The sequence below is a fragment of the Gossypium arboreum genome, chromosome 1 (assembly GCF_025698485.1).
Source record: "Gossypium arboreum isolate Shixiya-1 chromosome 1, ASM2569848v2, whole genome shotgun sequence".
Lineage (NCBI taxonomy): Eukaryota > Viridiplantae > Streptophyta > Magnoliopsida > Malvales > Malvaceae > Gossypium > Gossypium arboreum.
Window position 1 is genome coordinate 16,992,466 of NC_069070.1, and position 22,382 is coordinate 17,014,847.

Below are 22,382 nucleotides of genomic sequence, written 5' to 3' on the forward strand. Positions count from 1 at the left end.
ATTTTTGAGCAATTTTTAATTATATGTGTTTTTAGACACAATGTCTAAATTACTTATAGCTCCTCCCACCCCATAAATAAAAAGATAATATATTTCTATATACTTAAATTTACATATTCCTATCTTAGGAATAATATAAATACCAATCAAATTATTAATATTTAAAAAAAAATCGAATCCGTTTAAACTTTTGCATCTAAATATATCAATTGTTTGCCATATCTTAGAAACGTAGTTAGCAGCACGTTATTCGTATAGGCCCCACACCTTTTTGAAGATATCATCTTGTATTATTATATATTACGAAAAGATTCAATTTTTTCTTTTTATTTTTTAACCGTCAGATCTTCTTTTCCCTTCACAGCCTTCCCTTCCATAATTCAGTTTCACATTCTCCGTTTCTTCCTCAATATTTTCTTTGTAGCCAAACAAACAGAAGAAAGAAAAAAAAAACACAGAATCATGGGCGTCGATTATTACAATATTCTGAAAGTGAATCGCCACGCCAACGAAGAGGATCTCAAAAAGGCTTACAAGAGGCTGGCCATGATTTGGCACCCCGACAAGAACCCTTCCTACAAAAGACCCGAAGCCGAAGCCAAATTCAAGCTTCTCTCCGAAGCTTACGATGTTCTATCAGATCCGATGAAACGACAGATCTACGATCTTTACGGCGAGGAGGCTCTCAAATCCGGACAATTCCCGCCTCCTAACCAATCTCACGCTTCCACGTCGGCGTCTTATCCCCGCGGAGCTGGCCATTACTATAACAATAGTAATAATAATCAGAGGCAGCAGCAACCTAATACGGATTCTTTCAGGTTTAAGCCGAGGGATGCAGATGATATATACGAGGAGCTGTTTGGGGCGGAGGCCAATGGTGGAAGAGGAAATAGAGGGTTTAGAGAAGGGCATTTTAGGAATAGTAATGGTTACGGGACTAGTAGCACTACTAGTAATGGAGAATTGAGGAAAGCCGCTGCCGTGGAAAATGTGTTGCATTGTAGCTTGGAAGAGCTTTATAAAGGTGCCAAGAAGAAAATGAGGATTGCGAGGAATGTTTTTGACCCTTCTGTCTCAGGGTAAGCTAAGCTTCTTTTTTTTTTCTTTTTTTCTTTTTAATTTATAAGTCTTTTAACTTTAATGATGGATAAATTGATATTTGTCTTTTGATATTATTATTTTTTATTGGGATTTATGCCATTGAAAAGACGAGAACTTTGTTTGTTTGATAGTGAAATGTTTGTTGGAGTACAAAGAACCCTTTTGTTGCTTGATGGCAGGCAATGCTATATTTTTAATTGCTTCTTATAAAGATGCAAATGATATATTTTTACTAGAGTTGACTGTTGAGTTTGAGCTACATTCTATTTGGCATCCAATGCTAGTGGTGAGATAATTAAGATACTTTTCCTCCAACTAGTAGTTCGCAATTTGAATAGGATGGATTGTTCTACATGATTGTTTTTTCTTTGGATTAAATTTCTTGTTCTTTTTGGTTTTACCTATGGTCAGAAAGTATTTCGAGTTGTTTGCTATGAATACCGGTCAACTGAAGCACTTTCACTTTTACTTAAATGGTTGACTCGAGGAAGGAAAGGTCATCTTCTGTTTTCTTGATGATCATAAGAAGTACCAAACCATAATTTTGTGGAATGTGAGATTAGCAATAGGCAAGCAGAGACTGTTGACTCTGTTAGCATTCCCTAGTCAGGTTTTTCAGGTTGGTTAGAGATCATATGTTCAAACATTGCTACCCTCCTACCGTACAGAATAAGTGAATTCCTGTTAAGGGTGATCAACTATTTGAACATCACAGCTTTGAAGATGCTTTGTGAGGGAATCTAGTGATTTTGAGTCACCTAAATCTCCTCAATAATCTCACTTAAAATTTCTGTAAGGTACTTATCTCTTCTAGACTGTAAGACGCATTAGTAAGGACATTTTGTTCTCTGAAGTAAAGATTCTGGGAGTTGGATAATTCTGTTTCATTTTTTGGCAGGAGAATATTCTGGGATAAGAATTGGTTTATACACCCTGTATCATTCCATCTTTAAAGGCATCACCCCCAGTGGGGAATTCTGTTTATGGATCTTGCTAACATGTCATATTGTTCTTCTGGGTTGGCATAAATAATGGTTTCTGTCTTGGATTTTGTAGTTGGTTTGAGGTAGGATCCTTTTATTTGTTTTGGATGTATGGTTAAGTTTTAAAACAAGATTACCCAAGTCAAAGATGACTGTGTTTACTCCTGAAGTAATCTTTCCAAATGTAAGGACTAAATGTTACTGCAAATCTAATTTTCTAAAGTGCCAAATGATGCTAAGATACTCCTCGCTCTTATGAGTTATGAACCAAGTATGAGTAACTCCTCCACCTCCAGGTCTTTTCCTTCTCAGAAGCTCCACAAAAAATGTGATTATCTACTTACATTGAGACAATATCTGGTCATGTTGCCGACAGGCTACTGTCTCTTGTGTATTCCCTTCTGAAATCTTGGGCTTTGAGCAAGAAAACATTTTCCCAACTTGGACATTAAACTCCATTCCAGTGAGTTGTAATTTGGTCATTTTAACTAACGCCCTTCCACATATCGTAGAGGTTGATTAGGATCAGTATTATTGTAGATTCGATGCTTCCGTATAGCACATGACAACTTAAGCTGTAACAGTTGAGAAAAAAAAAATGGAAAAGAGAATATAAAGCCCAAAAATGTTGCATTAGATCAACATTATAATTAAGATGAGTAAGAGCTTTGTCTTTAGTTTTACTTTTCCTCTTTAGGTGGATGCATGGTTTATGCCTATGAGAAATGTCTAGTACCTATCTTTCCTTTTTCACTACGGACCTAAGTGATATTCATATCCTTGATATTCCTTTGTGGCCTACCACACCAACATTTGCAGGGAAACAGTAGCTCCTCTTTTAGTGTATGCCATTAGAACATGTCTGTTATTTGTGGCTATCTATGTGATTTTAAAAATCATCTAGAGAAGTAGAACAGAATAACAATCATGAACTTTTTGTAGCATTCTCATGTTTGATAGATGATGCTAAGTCTGGCATTGCATTAGTTGGTTTCTATTCAATTTTGTTAATGGTCTTTGTGGTGTTATTTTCATGATTCCTTCTCTCTGTTACTTTGACCTGACAGCTAGGCTACTTTCGTGCAGTAAGTTTAGGACTCTGGAGGAGATATTGACCATTGAAATAAAACCTGGTTGGAAGAGGGGCACAAAGATCACATTCCCTGAGAAGGGTAATGAGGAGCCCGGTGTAATTCCTGCTGATGTGATTTTTGTGATAGAGGAGAAGCCACATGCTACTTATAAGAGGGATGGTAACGATTTGGTCGTCAATCAAGAGATTACTCTGCTAGAGGCCCTCACAGGTAGGACTCTTGACCTGACTACCTTGGATGGGAGGAGTCTCATGATACCACTAACTGAGATCGTCAATCCTGGTGCCGAGATTGTGGTTCCAAATGAAGGAATGCCTATCTCGAAAGAAGCTGGGAGGAAGGGTAATTTGAGGATCAAGTTAGATGTCAAGTACCCATCAAGGCTAACCACAGAACAGAAATCTGAGCTAAGGAGAGTTTTGGCCAGTGTTTCGTAACATTTTAAATATTAGTAGGTCTTGGACTTTTGGTTGCATGTAAATAGTGTGTTTACAGTCGTAGGATTGAAGATTTGGAAGTTTTTGGGTTTCCCATTTTTCTTCCTTTTGGTTTGGAGTGGCTGAGAATTGGCTATCCATTTCAATCAACCATTTGGAGATCAAGTGGGAATAGGTTTCATTCTAACTGGAAGGATAGGGTTCATTTGGGGCTAAATAGGTAATTAGACCGGAGCTTTATCTATAATTTATATATTTTTTGTGTGTGGGTTTTTCGCTCACAAACTAAATGGAATATATAGAAATGTGATATGCCTTTGGATTTTTGGCTTTGCTTAAAGGAAACAATTGATTGGTGATTCTCTTGATTTTTGTTCTTTGGGAATTATGTTATGATCCTTTTGAATCATAAAATATCGTTTGGAAATGTAATCTTGTCTTGCCTTGATTAGATTCATCAAAATATTGTTGCTTGTCAATAGCTGCTAGTGTTAGCCCTAGAAATGCATGCATGAACATGAAAATTGAAGTCATAAGCAATGTAACTTATTGGAGATGTGCAATCTTAACGTCTGATAATGCGCATGGGTAAAGATTGGTTGCATATTGTCTGGTATATGATGCATCTATTAGGTCACTTAGCTCCAAATAAAAGTATCATAGAGGTCCATGTAGTAAGAATTGAGTTGCATTTTGCCTCATCTATTAAAAAAATAGATAAATTAGTCCATATATATTAGATCAAATAATAAATTAGTTTATCTAATAAAAATTATATCTATTTTTATTATTAAAAATTAGTCTGTGTACGTCAGTATGAGATATACATGGCATGTCACATTATCTGGCTATTCCATTAGTCATACCAATAATTTTTAATCGTATAAATAGATGGAATATTTAACATAAAAGGTTATTTTACTCTTTAATTTAATACAAAGATTAATTTGTTTATTTCTTGAATAAAAAATTAAATACAATTTAACTCATAGTACATAAACTTCCATAATATAAATAAATAAATATATTTGTTAAGATAAGAAGTCGTAGTCTTATGGACATTGGGTTGGAGAGCAGAAGGTAAACTACCAGTCTTAAAAGTCTCATTGCTTGGAAAGCGGAATTTTTTATGACAACGAAATAGGACAGGCGAGCAGGTCATAATTGGGTTGACAAATTTGGTGTTAAAACATGGGTAAAGATATGATGAGCTGGGTCCAAATGGAGCCCTTTGTCTGGATAGGGAAATGACATGGTTTAGCTAATGTATAGATTTACAAATGTATTTTGAAATCTGTTGCAATCGTATTTAATTTAAATGAACCGTCTTCCATTCGTGTTTTTAAGATTAAACATGTTATATATATATATATATATATATATTAAAACTTCAGTCAACATTAGACTTGAAGTATCTTCTAATTAAATTAGAGTTGAAACTAATTTTGATAGAATCAGAATAAAGTCGCTGTCACTTTAATCAACAATTTGATATCATTATTAAAATTTTAAGGTTTTAATTATTGGTACTATGAATTAACTTTGCACATCAAATTCTATACTATCTTTCCCTTTATGAAAGTATCTTTTAGATTATATTTATTTATGACCAAGTGTCCATAATTTTTTTCCTTTTACATTATTAACATAAAAGTTAAATTTCAAATCTAATCTATCTATCTTTTTAAAATATGATCAAACATTGAAATTTGATATTTTAATTTTTATATATTTTGATAGGTCAATGTTTATATTGCCGTTAATTAAATATTAAAATAAATTTTAAAAAATTAACACCATTAAAATTATATTAAATTTAAGTCCATTGTAATACCTTTTTTTTATCACATGGTTATCAAGTATGTGTTTAAATTTTAAAATTTCATGCATGCCAACAATTTTAATTAAAAAAATTAACAAATAAACTCCAATTCTTAAATTGAAAAATATAAAAATTAAATTATAAATCTATAAATAACACAAAATTTAGAACAAATTATAACTCTATAATTAATCCAATAGGAAGCAAGGTTTAATCAATTTATATAATGATTGATGGGAATGTGTGACAAAGGTCATTGGCATGCTAATTGTTTATTTGCTAAAATTTGTGCCTTCAGAATGAAGCCTCCTAATCCCTTGCATTTCATGTTACTAAGGATTATACTTCAAATATTAAACTAGGATTCCAAAGCTAAACCCCATCATTCTCTCAATGTATATATAATATACTATCTTTACACTATTTTTTTTTCTTACATGTTCATAAAAATAGTAACAAATTTTGGGAGGACTCAATTTATCCTACTTTTTGGCCCAAAAAATTTCATCCAACTTAAATAATTATCGTGATAAAATACATTATTTTAATTAAATTTAATTATAATTATATATAAACAATATCTTGTTTTTAATTAGTAAAACGATTATTTTATTAGACGATTTTATTGTCTAATGTATTTTCTTATTTATTTTAGATTTTTAAATAATAAATTATATTGGTAAAGTTTATGGTTGAATTTTTATATTTAAAATTTATTTAGTCTTATTCATTTGATATTTATAATTATTTTTTGTATATGTATTAAATATTTTTAAAAGTGTAAGTCATATTAGTAGTCATTCAATTATTATTGAATTTCTTTTTTTGGTCATTTAACCATGAAAAGTTATAAAATAGTCACTCAATTATTAGTAATTTTTTTTTGACACCCAACTATAAAAAGTTACAAAATGGTCGCCCAACTATTCAATTTTATTTTTTATTTTGATCACCAGTTGGCTAAAGTAAAAATAAAAACACCCAAAAAATCCAAGATAGTTGGATCACCAAAAAAGAAAAATTTAAAAAGTTGAGTGATCATTTTGTAACTTTTCATTGTGAGTGACCAAAAAAATAATAATTATTAATTGGTGACCATTTTGAAACTTTTTATAGTTTGAGGACAAAAAAAAACTAATAATTAAGTTATTATTAGTATAGTTTACCTTTTAAAAATATCAATAATTTCGATACAATACATCAAATCTACTGATATTAATGCATATCAATACCAACCAGTAGCAAAGCTAGGGGGCTAATAAGGCTCCTCCGCCATCTTAAAATGGAAATTTTTTTATTTAAACCCCTTTATAATTTATAATAATAGTAAAATTATCTTTAACTCCTAAAATAATAAAAAATAATTTAATCTTTTAAAATTTATAAAATATAAAATATTAAAAAAAATTAAATTTTACTATCATAAAAATATAAAATTTCATTTCGATCTCAAAAATTTCTTACGAAAACATAACGTGGACCACTTTTTAGCATAAGTTTGGCACGCACAAAGTTGTAATTTAAAAATTGGTGTTCACTAAAATAAATAAATAAATTAGAATTATTTACTCTTTAAAATTTTGAAATTTATCTTTAACAAAGTACATAATTTTCAATAAATACCAAATAAGTTTTATAATTCAATTCCGTATTCATTAAAATTTTATTTTAATTTTTAATTTTTTGTATTCTCATTGTCCAATTCACAATCCATGTACGATATGCTATATTACCTGTTTGGATTCATTTAGCTAAAATGTAATATTTAAATATTTAATTGATAGAATGTAAAATTACTTAAAAGTACATTTTATTAATTTCTCTTTATTATGGAATTTTTTTTATAATAACCTATTCTATCTGGAATCTTAGATAACTTAATGAATGGGTGGTATTGATATTACACCCCATATTACGACATCTTGACAGTATTTGGGAATGTGAGATTACAGAATGACTAAAACGTTGATAATCAAAACAACATAATCTTATTTCGGAATGTAACCTCCCCAACCCGGCCTAGACATTAGACACGAATTTGAGAGATTACATTGACCATCGAGATGGCTCAGTAAGCTATCAGAGTTTATAAAACAGACTTTTTAAAACATTTCTTTGTTTTTAGAAGAAAACTTAGTCTATTTTCACAAAAACTCGCAAGTTATCAAGAAACCAATTTAGATTAGCTATGTAACGATGCCTACTTTTCTTTTAAGAAAACTTAGTTAATTTCCTATTTATTTGCTACTCAAAATCTTAAATAAAATTTAGCAGTGGAAAAGTGATAATAGTTTGTATTTTTAATAAAATCTAAAATTTCATTCATAATTAATTACTATTATTTCGATGTCCTAAAATCAAATTAAATGTCATACATGCTAAAAGAAAACAAACCCTAAGTCTCATGCCACAGTTCAAAATAAAACAATGCAACCTCTGAATAATATAAATATCAAATAAAAATTTTAAAATATTTTAATAAACAATCGAGCTTAGACCCTCTGGATGTCGTGTCTGCGTCCTAATTTGGTGAGTTATCTGCAGAGATGGAAATAAAAAGGGAGTAAGCTGTGAAGCTGTAACACCCCACATCCAGCCTGGTTGCTGGACCCGAATAACAGGATGCTACAAAAAGCATCAAAACTTACATACATGCACACATAACCTTAATCGAGAACAATAGCTACCATGTTTAAACATTTAAATAACAGTGTTCGTGTCAAATTTACGTCATATGACATTAGGAACCACTTAATACATAATTAGGGTCTATTTATTAAAGTCCTAAAGAAATCAACGTAGGTGTCAATACAAAATCACATGTATCGATATTTAGCAAAGTAGGTATCAATACTAATAAGAAAATCGATACCAAATTAGCATTCTACCAAAATTTTTAATTCAAAATATTTTATCGATACTTAAACAAATGTATTTCTACCTCGAGTATCGATACTCGTGAATGGGTATCGACACCAAATTAAGCCACTTTTTTTCTTACACATGCGTTCCAACATCGATGTATCGATATTTATGCCTCAGGTATCGATACCTCTACACAAATCAACAAAAATATAGTAAAACAGGGAAACATTCATGCTCGTACAATATTCCCATCCAACATGCATTATCAAACACGGTAACAGTCATCAAATAGTTCATAAACATAATCCCAAGCAACATCAATACTCCAAAAGTCTAAAACCATAACAAACTAATAAAAATAATTATGTTTACTAACTGAAATTCTAACCCGCATTGCCTTTATTTAAAATACCCAAAGACTATAAAACTACCTACTCAAAAGTTTATTGCCTAGCTTGGATCATTTCCTTGGCCGCACTGCTCACACCAAGAGCACTATATATTTGCAAGAATTTAGTGATGAATGTGTAAGCCTTAACAAGCTCAGTGAATGATCGAAATTATTGCAAGTATACACAACATCATGCGTTAAACAAAAGCAACTAAAGCATAATCACAACCATATTTAATTACAATGTCAAACTAACATATTAATACCTTATTTATCTCATATGTCTAACTTATGTACTCACATGCATATACATACAAAATATTTCATATACAATTCATTAAGTGCTAATTTGGCAACTTGGGACTATGAAATGTAAAAGTGGGCTATAACACCACACATTGGATACACGGATCTCCATCACACCAATAACTCAAAGAGTCTAACATATCCAATAAGTGTAGCTTCAAGCTAACATTCTCCAACACACCAACATGTCCAGATGAAAGAAGTTTAACTCACATTCCCTTATCCCTCCAAACTATCTCGAGCCTCAATGCCCAAATCACAACACAAGGGTAAGTACTCACAAATCCTATGACATGCCAACTGTATCCAGCGGTCTCAAGAGATCACAAGGCCAAAATATCCACAATTATACATGTTTTTTACTTACAATTTTAATGCACACTATCATTGCTCTTAAACATCATACACATAATATTATACTTACCATGCACTCTATTGTTGCACTCACAAGTGCTAACATATTGCCCAATAAGTTATAACTATATTAAACCACATGTATGTGCATAAAACCAGTAATTCCATTTTACATATTAACACAATCGCATAGTATTCGTAGCATTAACCACCATATCATAGTACTCATAGCATTAACCACCATATTGCATATCTTACATCACATAATCACAATTTTGCAAAAATGAACAAAATGAGTAAGAAGGCTTACACTTGGAACTTAGGATAGGTGTTTAAGCTAACCTATGCTCTCGTTTAACACCATGAATCGTGCCTACTAGCAGCAAAACCAAAATAATCACTGTTCACACTTCCAATTGATAATCACAAGCTCAAACTAGCTTTTCCTTACCTTTCGTCTTGCTCAAGGAGAGATCCAATGATTCCGAATCTTTTCACATATTAACCACACAACATATGTAAACAATTAACAGCTAAAACACACCTTAATTCAAAAAAAAAATGCAGGTTTAAGCTAACTCCTCTTTGAACCAAAATTTTTTATTAGCTTAGCTGAAACTCAGATTTTCTTAACCTGAACTTATTCTCATTTCTTATAATTGGTTCTAAACATCTAATTTTTCATCTAAAAATGATTCTCAACCCTTAAAACACCCAAAACTCTTTAGATTTATGGTTTCAAAAAATTTTAGACCTCTATGGCCATTTTTAATGAAAACTCAATATAATCTTCAAATCCTTTAATGAAAGATTAAAATGAGTTTAAAAACCTTTTAATCTCATCAAAATAAGTTGAAAAAATTTAGAAGAAATAGTTTCGTTTAAAAATCTAAAATTTTCCATTAATAACCCCAATTTCGGCTAACATACAAGTTTCTTGTTTCAATGAATTAAAATTTGATTTGAAAGATTAGTTTGCATCAAAATCTAATATGAAAACAAAATCTTACCTTGATTAAGGACGAAAACAAACAGTTGATGGAAATCCGAGAAAAACCCACAAGATGAATGATAACGAAATTAATGGTGTTCTTAATGTCCTCTTTGAATTTGAAAGAGATTTGATGTTTGAAAGAAAATAGAAATCAAAAGGATTAGAGTATTGAGGATCAAAATTGGTGAATGATAGTTTGGGGTCCTCAATTGAAGGCAAGAAAAGAGAAGAATGGGTGTTATGCGTCAATTGGGCTAATTTTAAAATTTTGGTCTATTTGTGAGCTACTCTCAACTTAAACCCTTTTACAAAACAATCATTTTTCTTTATATTAAAGGTTTTTTTTCTCATTTCTTTCATAAATCGATTTTATTTTCAAAATCCATTTAACAAAGACATTTTTTAGGTACCAAATCCTAAATTCCTGAACCCAATTTCGGGCCACAATTTCTAAAACTAACCTCAAAACTTTTAGACCAAATTTTGGGACGTGACAAAAGCTCAATGTGAATTCAATCACAAGAAAACCAATGCAAACTGCAGATATAGTATACTGAATAATAATATGTAAAATAATCATCATCGAACAATAATTTAGAGTACCGTTATTTCGGATCAATTCAACACAATATCATCACAAAATACTTATTTTTATATTTACATGTTGATGAATGTAATGCAGTTTCACTTTAACAAAAAAAGTCCTACCTAACTCCACAATACTCCACAGTAGGAGTTCCCAAAAACTCATTTACCTTTACACCATGGTATGGATGAACCACTAAATGTTGCAGATAAAACCTGCTAATACAATGTGGATAAACCACTAATCAATGTAGATAAAAACTGCTAATATGGTATGGATAAACCACTAATCGTATAGATAAAAGTTGCTAATACGATGTAGATTAACCATTAAACGGTGAAGACAAGCTACTAACACTTCATCCGTTCATATTGACCCACCCCATGCAATTCACCATGACATGCTGTAACAGATTAGTACGGTAGCATTAACATGCTTTTAACAAGTATATACAAAAGTAATTATCATGCTTATAACATATCATAACAGTAGTAATAAATTTGTTTAATGTGAGTTCAGTTTAATAGTGATAATAGGCATGTATATCATACAATCAATAACACAGTAGTATGGAAAACATTATCAGTTCATCAGAATTACAGTGTCCATAAACATGTAATATTTTCATATAATGCAAATACAATAATGATTTAGTTAATCATATCATGTATTCCAGCATTATTCATATTACCAGGGACGCAATTAAATGAAATAGAGCACTAAAACAGTTTGAGGACTATTCTAGGACTAAATTGCACAATTCACAACATTTTAGGAAAAACTGTAAAACAAAGGTCACACGGCCGTGTAGAGGGTTTTAGGCCATGTGGTTCATGAACTACATTAGTGTTTCCAGGGCACATGGTCGTGTGGTGTGCCTTCTGGTCCATCCGTATGGCCCTATCCTAGACATGGTTTGTCTCAATTCACTTGTAAAAGAATACACACCTTTCACCGAAAGCTCGATTGACATTCCTCACAAACAAATCTAATCCAATATTCCTAAAATGAGTCCTTCAAATGACATTTATATACAAGTTAACGATCGATTTCAAAATTCGTCAAGATTATCAAAAGATTTGTCCAACACCGTAAAAGATTGAGTAATTGAATTGAAATATTATCATCAAATAAAAATACTACGAAAATTCGGGAACGAGCTGTACTTACCGATTCTTGGCAAGAAAAGGGATGATATTGATGGAAATTTCAAATCGATAGAAAGAATGATTGAATAGAGGATTATTTGATTCGAAAAAATAAAATAATTATCAATAATTAGGATGAAAATATGGTGTAAAGAAAATGGAAAGAAAATAAATAGAGAATGGAGAGCAAATTCTATTTAGGATTTGAAAAAGGCAATATGAAAATTTCAATGAGAATGGGTAAGATATGAATTTTACTTAAGGAAGAATTGGTTAAATTCCTAGGGTTTGTAAACCTTGGGGGTTGCACTTGCAATTTTCCTAATATTTTTCCAAAAATTTTAAATTAAAATGAAAAGGGAGGAGAAGAAAGCTTGAACTTAGGTTCTTTAAGGGGAACTAACACCTTGACCATTGGACTATTACCCACTTGTTAATTTTTGACCTTAATCATATAGAAATATTTTGGAGTGTCTTTGGTGAAATTATTAAATCAAAATGGAAAAAAGGGGATCAAACTTAGAATCACAAGAGAGAAAAACTAACACTTAACAAGAGAGACTCAAACCTTGGTTTCTAAAGAGAAAGCATTAACGCCTAACCACTCAATCTATATCTTGTTTCTTATTTATTTTAGTCACTTAATTGTATATATTTTGTAATAGCCCAAATTTGCCCGGGCCCATAATTAAATAAATAAAACCGAAACCAAAAATAAATAAATAAATATTTATTTGTTTTTTAACAGTCCATGTACAAGCCCAAAATTCGGTTGCCTTTAACCCAGAATACCTAAAACTACCCATTAACCCATTTACACCCAACCCACAAGCAGGAACGGCCCAAATGGCCCAATGTATTAACAGATGAAAGAAGACCTAAGGTTTTTGGAACCCTAGGCGCCGTAGACAGAAAGTTCCAGAAGCCAAGCCAAACGTCACGCCCCTTTAGTTTCCGTCGTTCCAGCTACCCACCATCAAGGCCACGATTCCAGGCTCCGAGTCACGCCGTGATCAACGCCATCGGTGGATCTACGTCACCAGCACGATCATCGCCGGATTTTCCTTGCTCACCTGCATACAAATGAAAAAAAAGCAGCATACAAAATAGGAAGGAATCGAAGGAAATTATTCTTACCAAATATACTGTAAACAGTGGCTATAAAAGCCCGATCGAAAAAGATGTAAATGACCGATTTTTACGTTTTCGGAATACGTACATAGATTCAATAAAAAGTATATTTTTACATACATATACAGAAAGGAGTACTACAGTCGATCGAAATATGCAAAGGTGAAATTTTTTAAAATATATGTACATATATATATATATTGCAAATAATAAAAAGGAAAGGGATACCTTTAATCGGCGTTGAAAGGTGAGGTTTTTAAACCTCTGGCCACCGTATGCGATGGAGACGATGGGGGTGCGTGAGCGCGTGCGCACCCCTGGATGGAGGTCTAGTGACACTCCGAGAGCCCCTCCCCAACTCTCTTTCAGAGAGTTTCTGTTTTTTTTCTTCAGAACAGACTTAAAATGATTTTAGAACTTAAAATTTGACTTATATAGCCTAGATGAAACGGTGCCGTTTTGGTTTAATCCAATAAACACAAAACGACGTCGTTTCAAGGCTTAGGATCTGCGCGTTGACCCGATGACCCGGGGAGGATCCGCGTTTTTTTTAAATGGGAAAATTGCCCAATTTATCCTTCCGGTTTATTAAATTTTATAATTACATTTTATTTTATTTTTAATTCGGCCCTAATATTTTATAGTTGATTCAATTTAGTCCCTATGGCTGTTGAACTTCATTCTATGGAACGACGTCGTTCCTTGGGAATAGGGTATTTTGCCCGATGAGTCCCTCACCTTTTGCGCGTGTTTCATTTAAATCCTGGATTCAGTTTTATTTTTCTAATTTCGCCCTTGTAATTTTATAAAATTTTAAATTTAATCCTATGTGTTTTTTATTAATTTTATATTATATATTATTTATTTTACTCTAAACCTATATATTTTATTATATAATTATACAATTATTTTCACCTGTTATTTATTATGTATATATATTAGTTTTATTATTATTATATTATTTAGTAAATGTTATTTTGAAATTATTATTAAGTATTATGTTTTTAAATTTGTATTATTTATTATATTATTATTATATTGTGCATATATTTCATCTACTATTTTTATTAAAATTATTTATTACATATTTTTAAAATTTTGTATCTATTATAAACTGTTTTAAAATTATGTATATTATATCATATGTTAAATGGATTTAAAGATTTTATATATATTTTTGTGTATATAATATTTTAAAAAAATATTATCTATTCTATTTTTATTCTCTTAAAAGATCCTAATATTCTATATTATTTATTTAAAATATTTATCATGTATAATATTTCTAATTGTTTTAATAATAAAGTTTCTTTTTAAAAATATCTTCCTATGTATATTAAATTGTTATATATCATTATATCCTTTTCTTTTAAATATTTTTCCTTTTTATCAATATTGATTGGGTGCTTTAATTATTCAGATTTGTTTTTTAAAAGTGTTATTTTGTCACTTTTTATTATTACAAATTTTGATTTCCACTTTTATTTTTATATTCTTTAATTTATTATGAATTGTTTGGTATTTCTATTTACTAATATTGTATGTAGGTTTATCTTTTAGCATAATCATCTTATGATATTTCATTATTTTAGGTTATTTCTTATTTGCCTATATTATTATGAATTGTAATATGTTGTAATTTATTACCTTTGGTGTATTTGTCTTGTGATATATATTAACGCTATTCTTCTGCATGAGTCAACGTTTTAGATAAAGAAATTCATTTTACCAAATTCCTCAAAAGTTTTCCAAAATAAAAGGCAATGCTTGATGTTTGGAAACTTCGAGCAAGGTAGTGCCCCAACTTACTGGGTTGCGACTTTTCTCATTGAATTCGAATAGTCAAGCACCTTTCTAAGTGATTTTGAGTTTTCAAAACTTAAACAATTATTTCGAGATTTCAAAACATAGTGTCCTAACTTACTGGATATGGCGTTTTGTTGTTTCGAGATAGAAATTTTTGAAAGCCGAGCTTAGTTTCGAAGGTTTTAAAATGTTGCGTCCTAACTTACTAGATGTGATGTTTTGACTCGTTTGAAATAAGTGAGACTTAATTTTCAAAATTGAGACATTCTAATTAAAAGAGGTTTGCATCTTAAAAGTTTCAAATTTCCGACATTAAAGACACTTGATAATCAATTAGGTACCAATTTTTGGGCGTTACGAGGGTGCTAACCCTTCCTCGTACGTAACCGACTCCCGAATCCATTTTCTCGACTTTCGTAGACCAAAATTAATATTTTAAAACAAAACATTTTATAAGGTGATCCAATCACACCTAAAAAGATTGGTGGCGACTCCTATTTTCGTTTTTTTTAAAGTCGATTCCATTCTCCAAAACTCGATTTAAAAATGGTTTTGACAGCTTGGCGACTTCGCTGGGGACTAATAAGAGAGTCAAGCTGTATAATTGATTACCTTTTGTCTTAATGTCGAAAATTTGAAAAATTTTAAAATTCAATCCTCTTTGCATTACATGTGTTTGTATTATTGCATATGTTATATACTCTGATACGCATTGCATTTGCATGACCGTTGTGGTCACACCCTTAAGTGGGAGTGAGAAACTATGCCTTCGTGAGGTTTTCGCCTCCGTGCAGGATAGTGGATCACTTTCGGGATACATCCGTACCTATAGTTTCGTGAGATTTTCATCTCCGTGTAGCCATAGGGAAATGTATTCCCCTGAACTGAACTCGATTCAAATGAGCCTATAATGGGTGAGGATCAAGGAATCTGCTGGTTCGGGTACCTCAAACTTTAAAAACAAACCACATATAGAAAAATCGTAAGAGCTCAATATAGATAGAATTATACTTAGGTTATCTTTGTGTTTATTAATATCATATGATACTAACTGTTTTCTTTCTTTTGTGCATGTCATTTTGCATTTAAAAGGTATCGATTCAAGGTCAGTTTCTAAATTAGAAAGTTTTATTATGGAGAACGGACTTCTTGATAGAGTGGAGGGCAACGCTAACGTCCATAGATGGTCTGAGTAAATTCAGCTAGGAAAAGGGGATAGCATAACTGTGGGATATATGTCAGAGCTATCAGACTACACTCGTATCAGTGTCACACAGAATAATCTGCAGGAGCTTAAGGCGATTTGGGATTAGTGGGGCAATGAGACCAAGTAATCATTCTACGGTAAGTATGGAGATTTACTCTATTTGTTGGATATTCAGGTTAATGAAAACTTGTTTCGAGCTCTCGCTCAGTTTTGGAACCCAGCATACAATTGTTTTACCTTTGGGGAGGTAGATTTAGTGCCTACTGTGGAGGAGTACATAGCCTTACTTCGATGTCCTAGATTTCAGTGTGATAGGATTTATTCTCGAGCTGCTTGTGTCCCAACCTTTAGTAGGAAGCTGATGATCATTACGGGGATGAGCGAGCAGTGGATCACGGCTAAAATTAAGGAAAAGGGTGAGAGTAAGTGCATTCTGTGGGGAGCTTTGAAAGATCAAGTGCATTCTGTGGGGAGCTTTGAAAGATCTGATCTAGACGCATCCAGACGAGGCAAAGAGGGTAGACATTTTTGCCTTAAGCTTATACGAATTGATGGTTTTCCCTAGGGCCTTGGGATATGTGGACGAGGCGACTACGAATCTCTTCTATCGACTTAGCAAACGGGTCACTTCTGTTCCTGCGATTTTGGCGAAGACATTTAGGTCCTTGAATACATGTAGGAGGGCCAGTGCAGGCAGGTTTGTTGGTTGTGCTCAGTTACTTTTAGCTTGGTTCTACAGTCATTTTCGATTGATAGATAGGGTGGTTTGTCGGGTCTTCTTCGAGGATTACTCCCCATTGAAGGACATAGCAGCTTCAACTAGGAGAGTTGATATTCCTGAAAAGAATTGGATAGTGCTACTTCAGAATCTACAATCAAAGGACGTAAAGTGGAGGGCTCCATGGATGATTCCTGGTGAGATTCTTTACCGATGCTGCAGTTTTGATTGGGTCCCTCTGTTGGGAATTTGGGGTGCCATTGGTTATGCCCCTTTGCTTGTGCTGAAGCAACATGGATTGAGACAGTTCATACCGGAAACTTACGGTTTGGTTCAGAATGAGTTCGCGTATAGAGGAGCCGACTACAAGAGGAAGGTCAGTGAGATCTGTAGTGCTTGGAACAAAACTTGTCGATTAAAGGGAGTAGTTATTAGCCCTGCTACGACTCCGGAGTATGTTGAGTGGAGAAGTAGAAGGATTAATGATAACATCCCTAAGCCAAGAGTGGAAGGAGCTTAACCGATGGAGGAATATTTGCAAGTGACGCCTTCGGAGTTAGAAATTATGAAGCAGGAGTTCGAGAGAAAGAACTTGGAACTCGAGAAGAGGATAGTAAAGCTAGAAGAAGAAAAGATATATTTGAGCCTAAACGTCGACGTTCAAAAGATAGAGGTTGAAAAAAAAAGGAATGAGAAAAGGAAGATTGAAGAAGATCGAGATGATTTAAAGGAACATTTTAAAAGGTCACAAATATCCTTGAAGAGAGCGAGAATAGGAGGGTCTTCAGATCAGTTGCAGAAAGAGGTCCAAGAGGAAAAAGCTAAAGCCAAATATTGGGAGAAGAAGTTTCAAGAGATGCAATCGCGGAATTTAACCTTAGAAAAAGAAAATCAAAGTTTAAAGACTAAAGTAACTGAGCTCGGGCGATCCCTTCATCTGTATCGAAGTCGTGATTCTACGGTTGAGGTAAAGAAATTAAAAGGCAAAGTTGAGGAGTTAAAATCAGCATTGCAGAATAGTAAGCTCCTAATCGAGCAACTTGGGGTACGAGAAGATTATTTGAAGGGAGAGCTTCATCAGTCTAGAGGACAGGTCAGAGAAAGGGATCACGTCATTGGAGAAGCCGTAGCCCAGATTCGAGAGGTCGCTGAACATGTACAAGGCTTGGCAATACGAGCTGATGTGTTGAGTTTGATGTATGAGTCATCATCGGATATAGGACGAGAGTTAGCCCTTTTATGAGATTGAGTTAAAACTTTGGGCATTAAGGCGAAAGCGTATTTTTAATCCTCTTATGTGTAAAGATATTCTTTTTCTAAATAAAGTTTTCTAAATGAGATTGAATCAGAATCGATGTCCTTTTTGCATTGATTTGCATCTGATAGCATTTCATCACATTGTTTGCATTCAAAGTTATAGAAAGACTCTAATTAGTTAAAATTACCAGAGGGAGGGAAGCAGAAAAGAAAATCTAGAAACCACGCATCAGTACGGAACTCGTGCAAAATCTAGGAATATGGATCAAAGGTTTAAACAGCTACAAAAGAACATGCAGGACCAATTGCAAGAGAAATTGGCAAAAATGCAAAATGACATGAGGGAGCAGATGTTGGAAGCTCAGAAGAACATGATGGCTGAGATGGCTCAACAACTGAGGGCCACTGATAAGGGAAAGGCTCCCATGGCAATCACTGAAGAGGAGAATGAGGGTCATCCTCCTGGTTTCACTCCACCTCACGTACAAACTCAACTTGAGGCATATCCTCAAAGGCCGTCTGTCACAATAAGGCCTTAACAGGGTCAAGTTGATGCTGGAATCCCTATAAATTTCCCAACTGGCTCGGGATTTAATTTGGGTGACAATCCTGCAAACCCTCTCATTCCTGACTTAGACATGGCTGAAAAAGAGGATTTAAGAACTGAGGCTGCAAGACAGTTGGAAGAACGCTGCAAATGGTTGGAGGAAAAATTCAAAACTTTAGAGAATGTTGATGGGCATCATGGAGTTGATGCCAAATATCTAAGCTTGGTCCCAGATTTGGTGTTTCCTCACAAATTCAAAATGCTAGAATTTGAGAAGTACAACGGGAATACTTGCCCTGAAGCCCATATCACTATGTTCTGTAGGAGAATGACTGGGTATGTGAACAATGATCAATTGTTGATCTATTGTTTCCAAGAAAGTTTAATTGGAGCAGCAGCCAAATGGTACAATCAACTGAGCCGGGCCAGAATAAGTTCATGGTAGGATCTTACCCAAGCCTTTATGCAGTAGTACAATCACGTGACCGACATGACTCCAGATAGAATCACTTGCAAAATATGGAGAAAAAGCCTAATGAAAACTTTAGGCAATACGCACAGAGATTGAGAGATGTGGCAATGCAAGTCCAACCATCATTGTTGGAGAAGAAGACTACCATATTGTTCATCAACACTTTGAAGGCTCCATTCATTACCCATATGATTGGGAGTACTACTAAAAGCTTTGCGGATATAGTTATGGCGGGAGAGATGATCAAGAATGCTATAAGAGGAGGCAAAATCGAGGGGGAAATAGCCAAAAGATCGGCCCCAATGAGAAAGGATGGGGAAGTGAATAATACAAGCACCTATAACACCAGGGCAATCACAGTTGGTCAGTCTAAAACGACTGCGGTTGAGCAACAAAGTTCTCAAAAGAAAGAGTCGAGAACCAGGCAGGACACTGAAAGGATGCAATTCACACCTATTCCCGTGACGTATCGTGAGCTCTATCAAAGCTTATACGATGCACATGCTATTTCTCCTTTCCATTTGAAACCACTGCAGCCCCTATATCCCAAATGGTATGATGCAAATGCCAGGTGTAAATATCATACTGGAATACCGGGGCATTTGATCAAAAATTGTACCTGTTTCAAGAAAGCCATAGAGAGGCTTATTGAGGTGGGGGGTAGTAAAGTTCGACACTACCCCTAGTACTGAAAACCCGCTGCCAAATCATGGCGATCAAAGAGTGAATGCCATTGGTGAAACCAGTGAGAGAAGAGTGAAGGAAGATGTTATTGAGGTGAGGATGCCTATGAAGGTGATCTGGGAGGAGATGATGAAGAGAGGTATGTTAACCTCTAAAAACGAGAAAGGAGAAATAAGGAACTATGGTGAGTTCCATGAGAAAGAAGGATATGAAACTCAAGATTGTGAAGAATTCAAGGCCTTGGTGCAAGGCTTTATAGACAATAAAGAGCTACAGATTTTTGAAGGTAGCTCTAGTAAAAAAGAAGTATGTGTGCTGGAGGATGAATAGCAAAGAACCAGTCTGCCAAAAATTATTATTTCCTTGCAGGGGAATAATAAAGTAGGGGCACAAGTGGTGCCTAAGGTCATAATCCACAAACCAGTGTCCTTCCCTTATAAGGATAACAAGAGGGTACCATGGAGTTATAACTGCCATGTGTCATTGCTGGAGAAAGAGGATGTAGCCAGTACGTCCAAGGATGTACAAATTGAAGGTTCCCATACACGGAGTGGGAAGGGGTATGATACGATGGGTGTCAAAGAGGAGCCCATAAAAACAAAGAATGCTAGTGTGGAGAAGAAAAAAGAAGCTGAAGTGCCAATCAAGGAGCCAGTAAAGGAGGAAGAGGCTAAGGAATTTCTAAAGTTCCTTAAGCATAGCGAGTATAGCGTAGTGGAGCAGTTGTGTTAGCAGCCGGCTCGCATATCAGTTTTGGCTCTACTTTTGAGTTCTGAGGCGCATAGGAAAGCATTGATGAAGGTGCTTAACGAGACATATGTCACCCATGACATATCCGTTAACAAGCTAGACCGGTTGGTGAACAACATTAGCGCGGACAATTTCATCCACTTTAATGATGATGAAATCCCACCAGAGGGCAGGAGGTCAACTAAGGCCTTGCACATTACCACTCGATGCAAGGGGTACACACTCCCAAGCGTGCTTGTCGATAATGAATCAGCCCTGAATGTTCTACCGTTGTCTACATTGAACAGATTACCCATTGATGATTCTTACATAAAAACATGTCAAAATGTGGTAAGAGCGTTCGACAGTACAGAAAGGAAGGTGATGAGAAGGATTGACATCCCCTTGGAAATCGGGCTGAATATATATGAAGTAGACTTCTTAGTGATGGATATCAAGCCTTCTTACAATTGCTTATTAGGAAGGCCATGGATACACTCAGCGGGAGCGGTGCCCTCATCATTGCACCAGAAATTAAAGTTAGTGACGGATGGATGGTTAGTAACCATCAATGCAGAGGAGGACATTATAGCTGCAGTTACTAGCAAGGCCCTTTATATCGAAACAAATGAGGAATCTAATGAGTGTTCTTTTCGCTCTTTAGAGTTTGTAAATGCAACCTTCATTTCAGAGGGGAGTGAGTTACTGGTACTAAAGATAGCAAGAGCTACGAGGATGGCTCTACAAATGATGGCAGGAAAGGGAACTTCACTAAAAAGAGGGTTAGGAAAATATTTGCAAGGAAGGACTCAAATCCCTGAACTTAAAAAGAAAAGAGATCGCTTTGGTCTAGGTTTCAAACTAGATTATAAGCAAAGGAAGAGGGAGATTGAGAAGCGCCAAGAGGAAAGAGGGGCGTGCCTTAATAGAAGAGAAATAGAGTGGGAGCCGATGACATTCCCTCCAATATCCCGAACCTTCATATCGAGAGGGTTACTCATAGAAGGAAGTCATCAGATTAATGTTGTACAAGAGGAAAGATCGGATCAAGGAAACCTTGAGGGCATTTGTCCTTACTAATCGGGAAGCTCTTTGAATAATTGGACTGTGGAGGAACTTCCGTAGTCTTTAGGAATTCTTGAGTAATTCTCGAAACATTCTTGTTACTCTAGAGCCTAGGAGTAATAGAATTACATTTGTGAAATAGGCTTATGATCATCTATTATTTTCTTAATAAAACATAACTTTTATCAATTTGAACGAGTATTGTTTCATTTTTATCAACCAATATTCCGTTAAACTTTGGAAATTCTTATTCTTTCATTCATAGCATATAAATAATCATTCTTCAATTCATTCATTCTTTGTATATTCTTTATACTTCTCAGATCCCTAGATATCAATGACATGAGCACTGATATCACAGATCCTGATTTCTCTCGTGAGCAAGACGTGTGTTTAGAAGAATCTCAGGATTTTGAAGATGTCCAAGATAATGACGTGTCTTTGGATCTTTTGAGAATGGTAAAATAGGAGGAGAAACAAATCATGCCACATGAGAAAGAAGCAATAGAGAATGTAGCCCTAAAGGAAGGAAAAGAGGTGAAAATTGGCACGCATATTAACGAAGACACAAGGCAAAGACTGATTGAGTTGCTTCGTGAGTTCAAGGATATCTTCGCATGGTCCTATCAAGATATGCCAGGTTTAAATATCGATATTTTGGTGCATCGTCTCCCAATAAGAC

At 34.0% G+C, this 22,382-nt stretch overlaps 2 protein-coding genes across 2 annotated transcripts; both read left to right on the forward strand.

Moving 5' to 3' along the window:
* Window positions 1-315: 315 nt before the first annotated feature.
* On the forward strand, window positions 316-3,966 carry LOC108480235 (uncharacterized). Its single transcript, XM_017783147.2, has 2 exons — window positions 316-1,082; window positions 3,174-3,966. The coding sequence occupies exons 1-2, from the start codon at window positions 463-465 to the stop codon at window positions 3,616-3,618; spliced, it is 1,065 nt and encodes a 354-aa protein (XP_017638636.1). The 5' UTR covers window positions 316-462; the 3' UTR covers window positions 3,619-3,966.
* A 15,303-nt stretch (window positions 3,967-19,269) lies between these two features.
* LOC108481067 (uncharacterized) lies at window positions 19,270-21,715 on the forward strand. The gene is made up of 5 exons (XM_017784242.1): window positions 19,270-19,793; window positions 19,909-20,212; window positions 20,276-20,560; window positions 20,753-21,002; window positions 21,117-21,715. The coding sequence occupies exons 1-5, from the start codon at window positions 19,270-19,272 to the stop codon at window positions 21,713-21,715; spliced, it is 1,962 nt and encodes a 653-aa protein (XP_017639731.1).
* The last annotated feature ends 667 nt before the right edge of the window (window positions 21,716-22,382 follow it).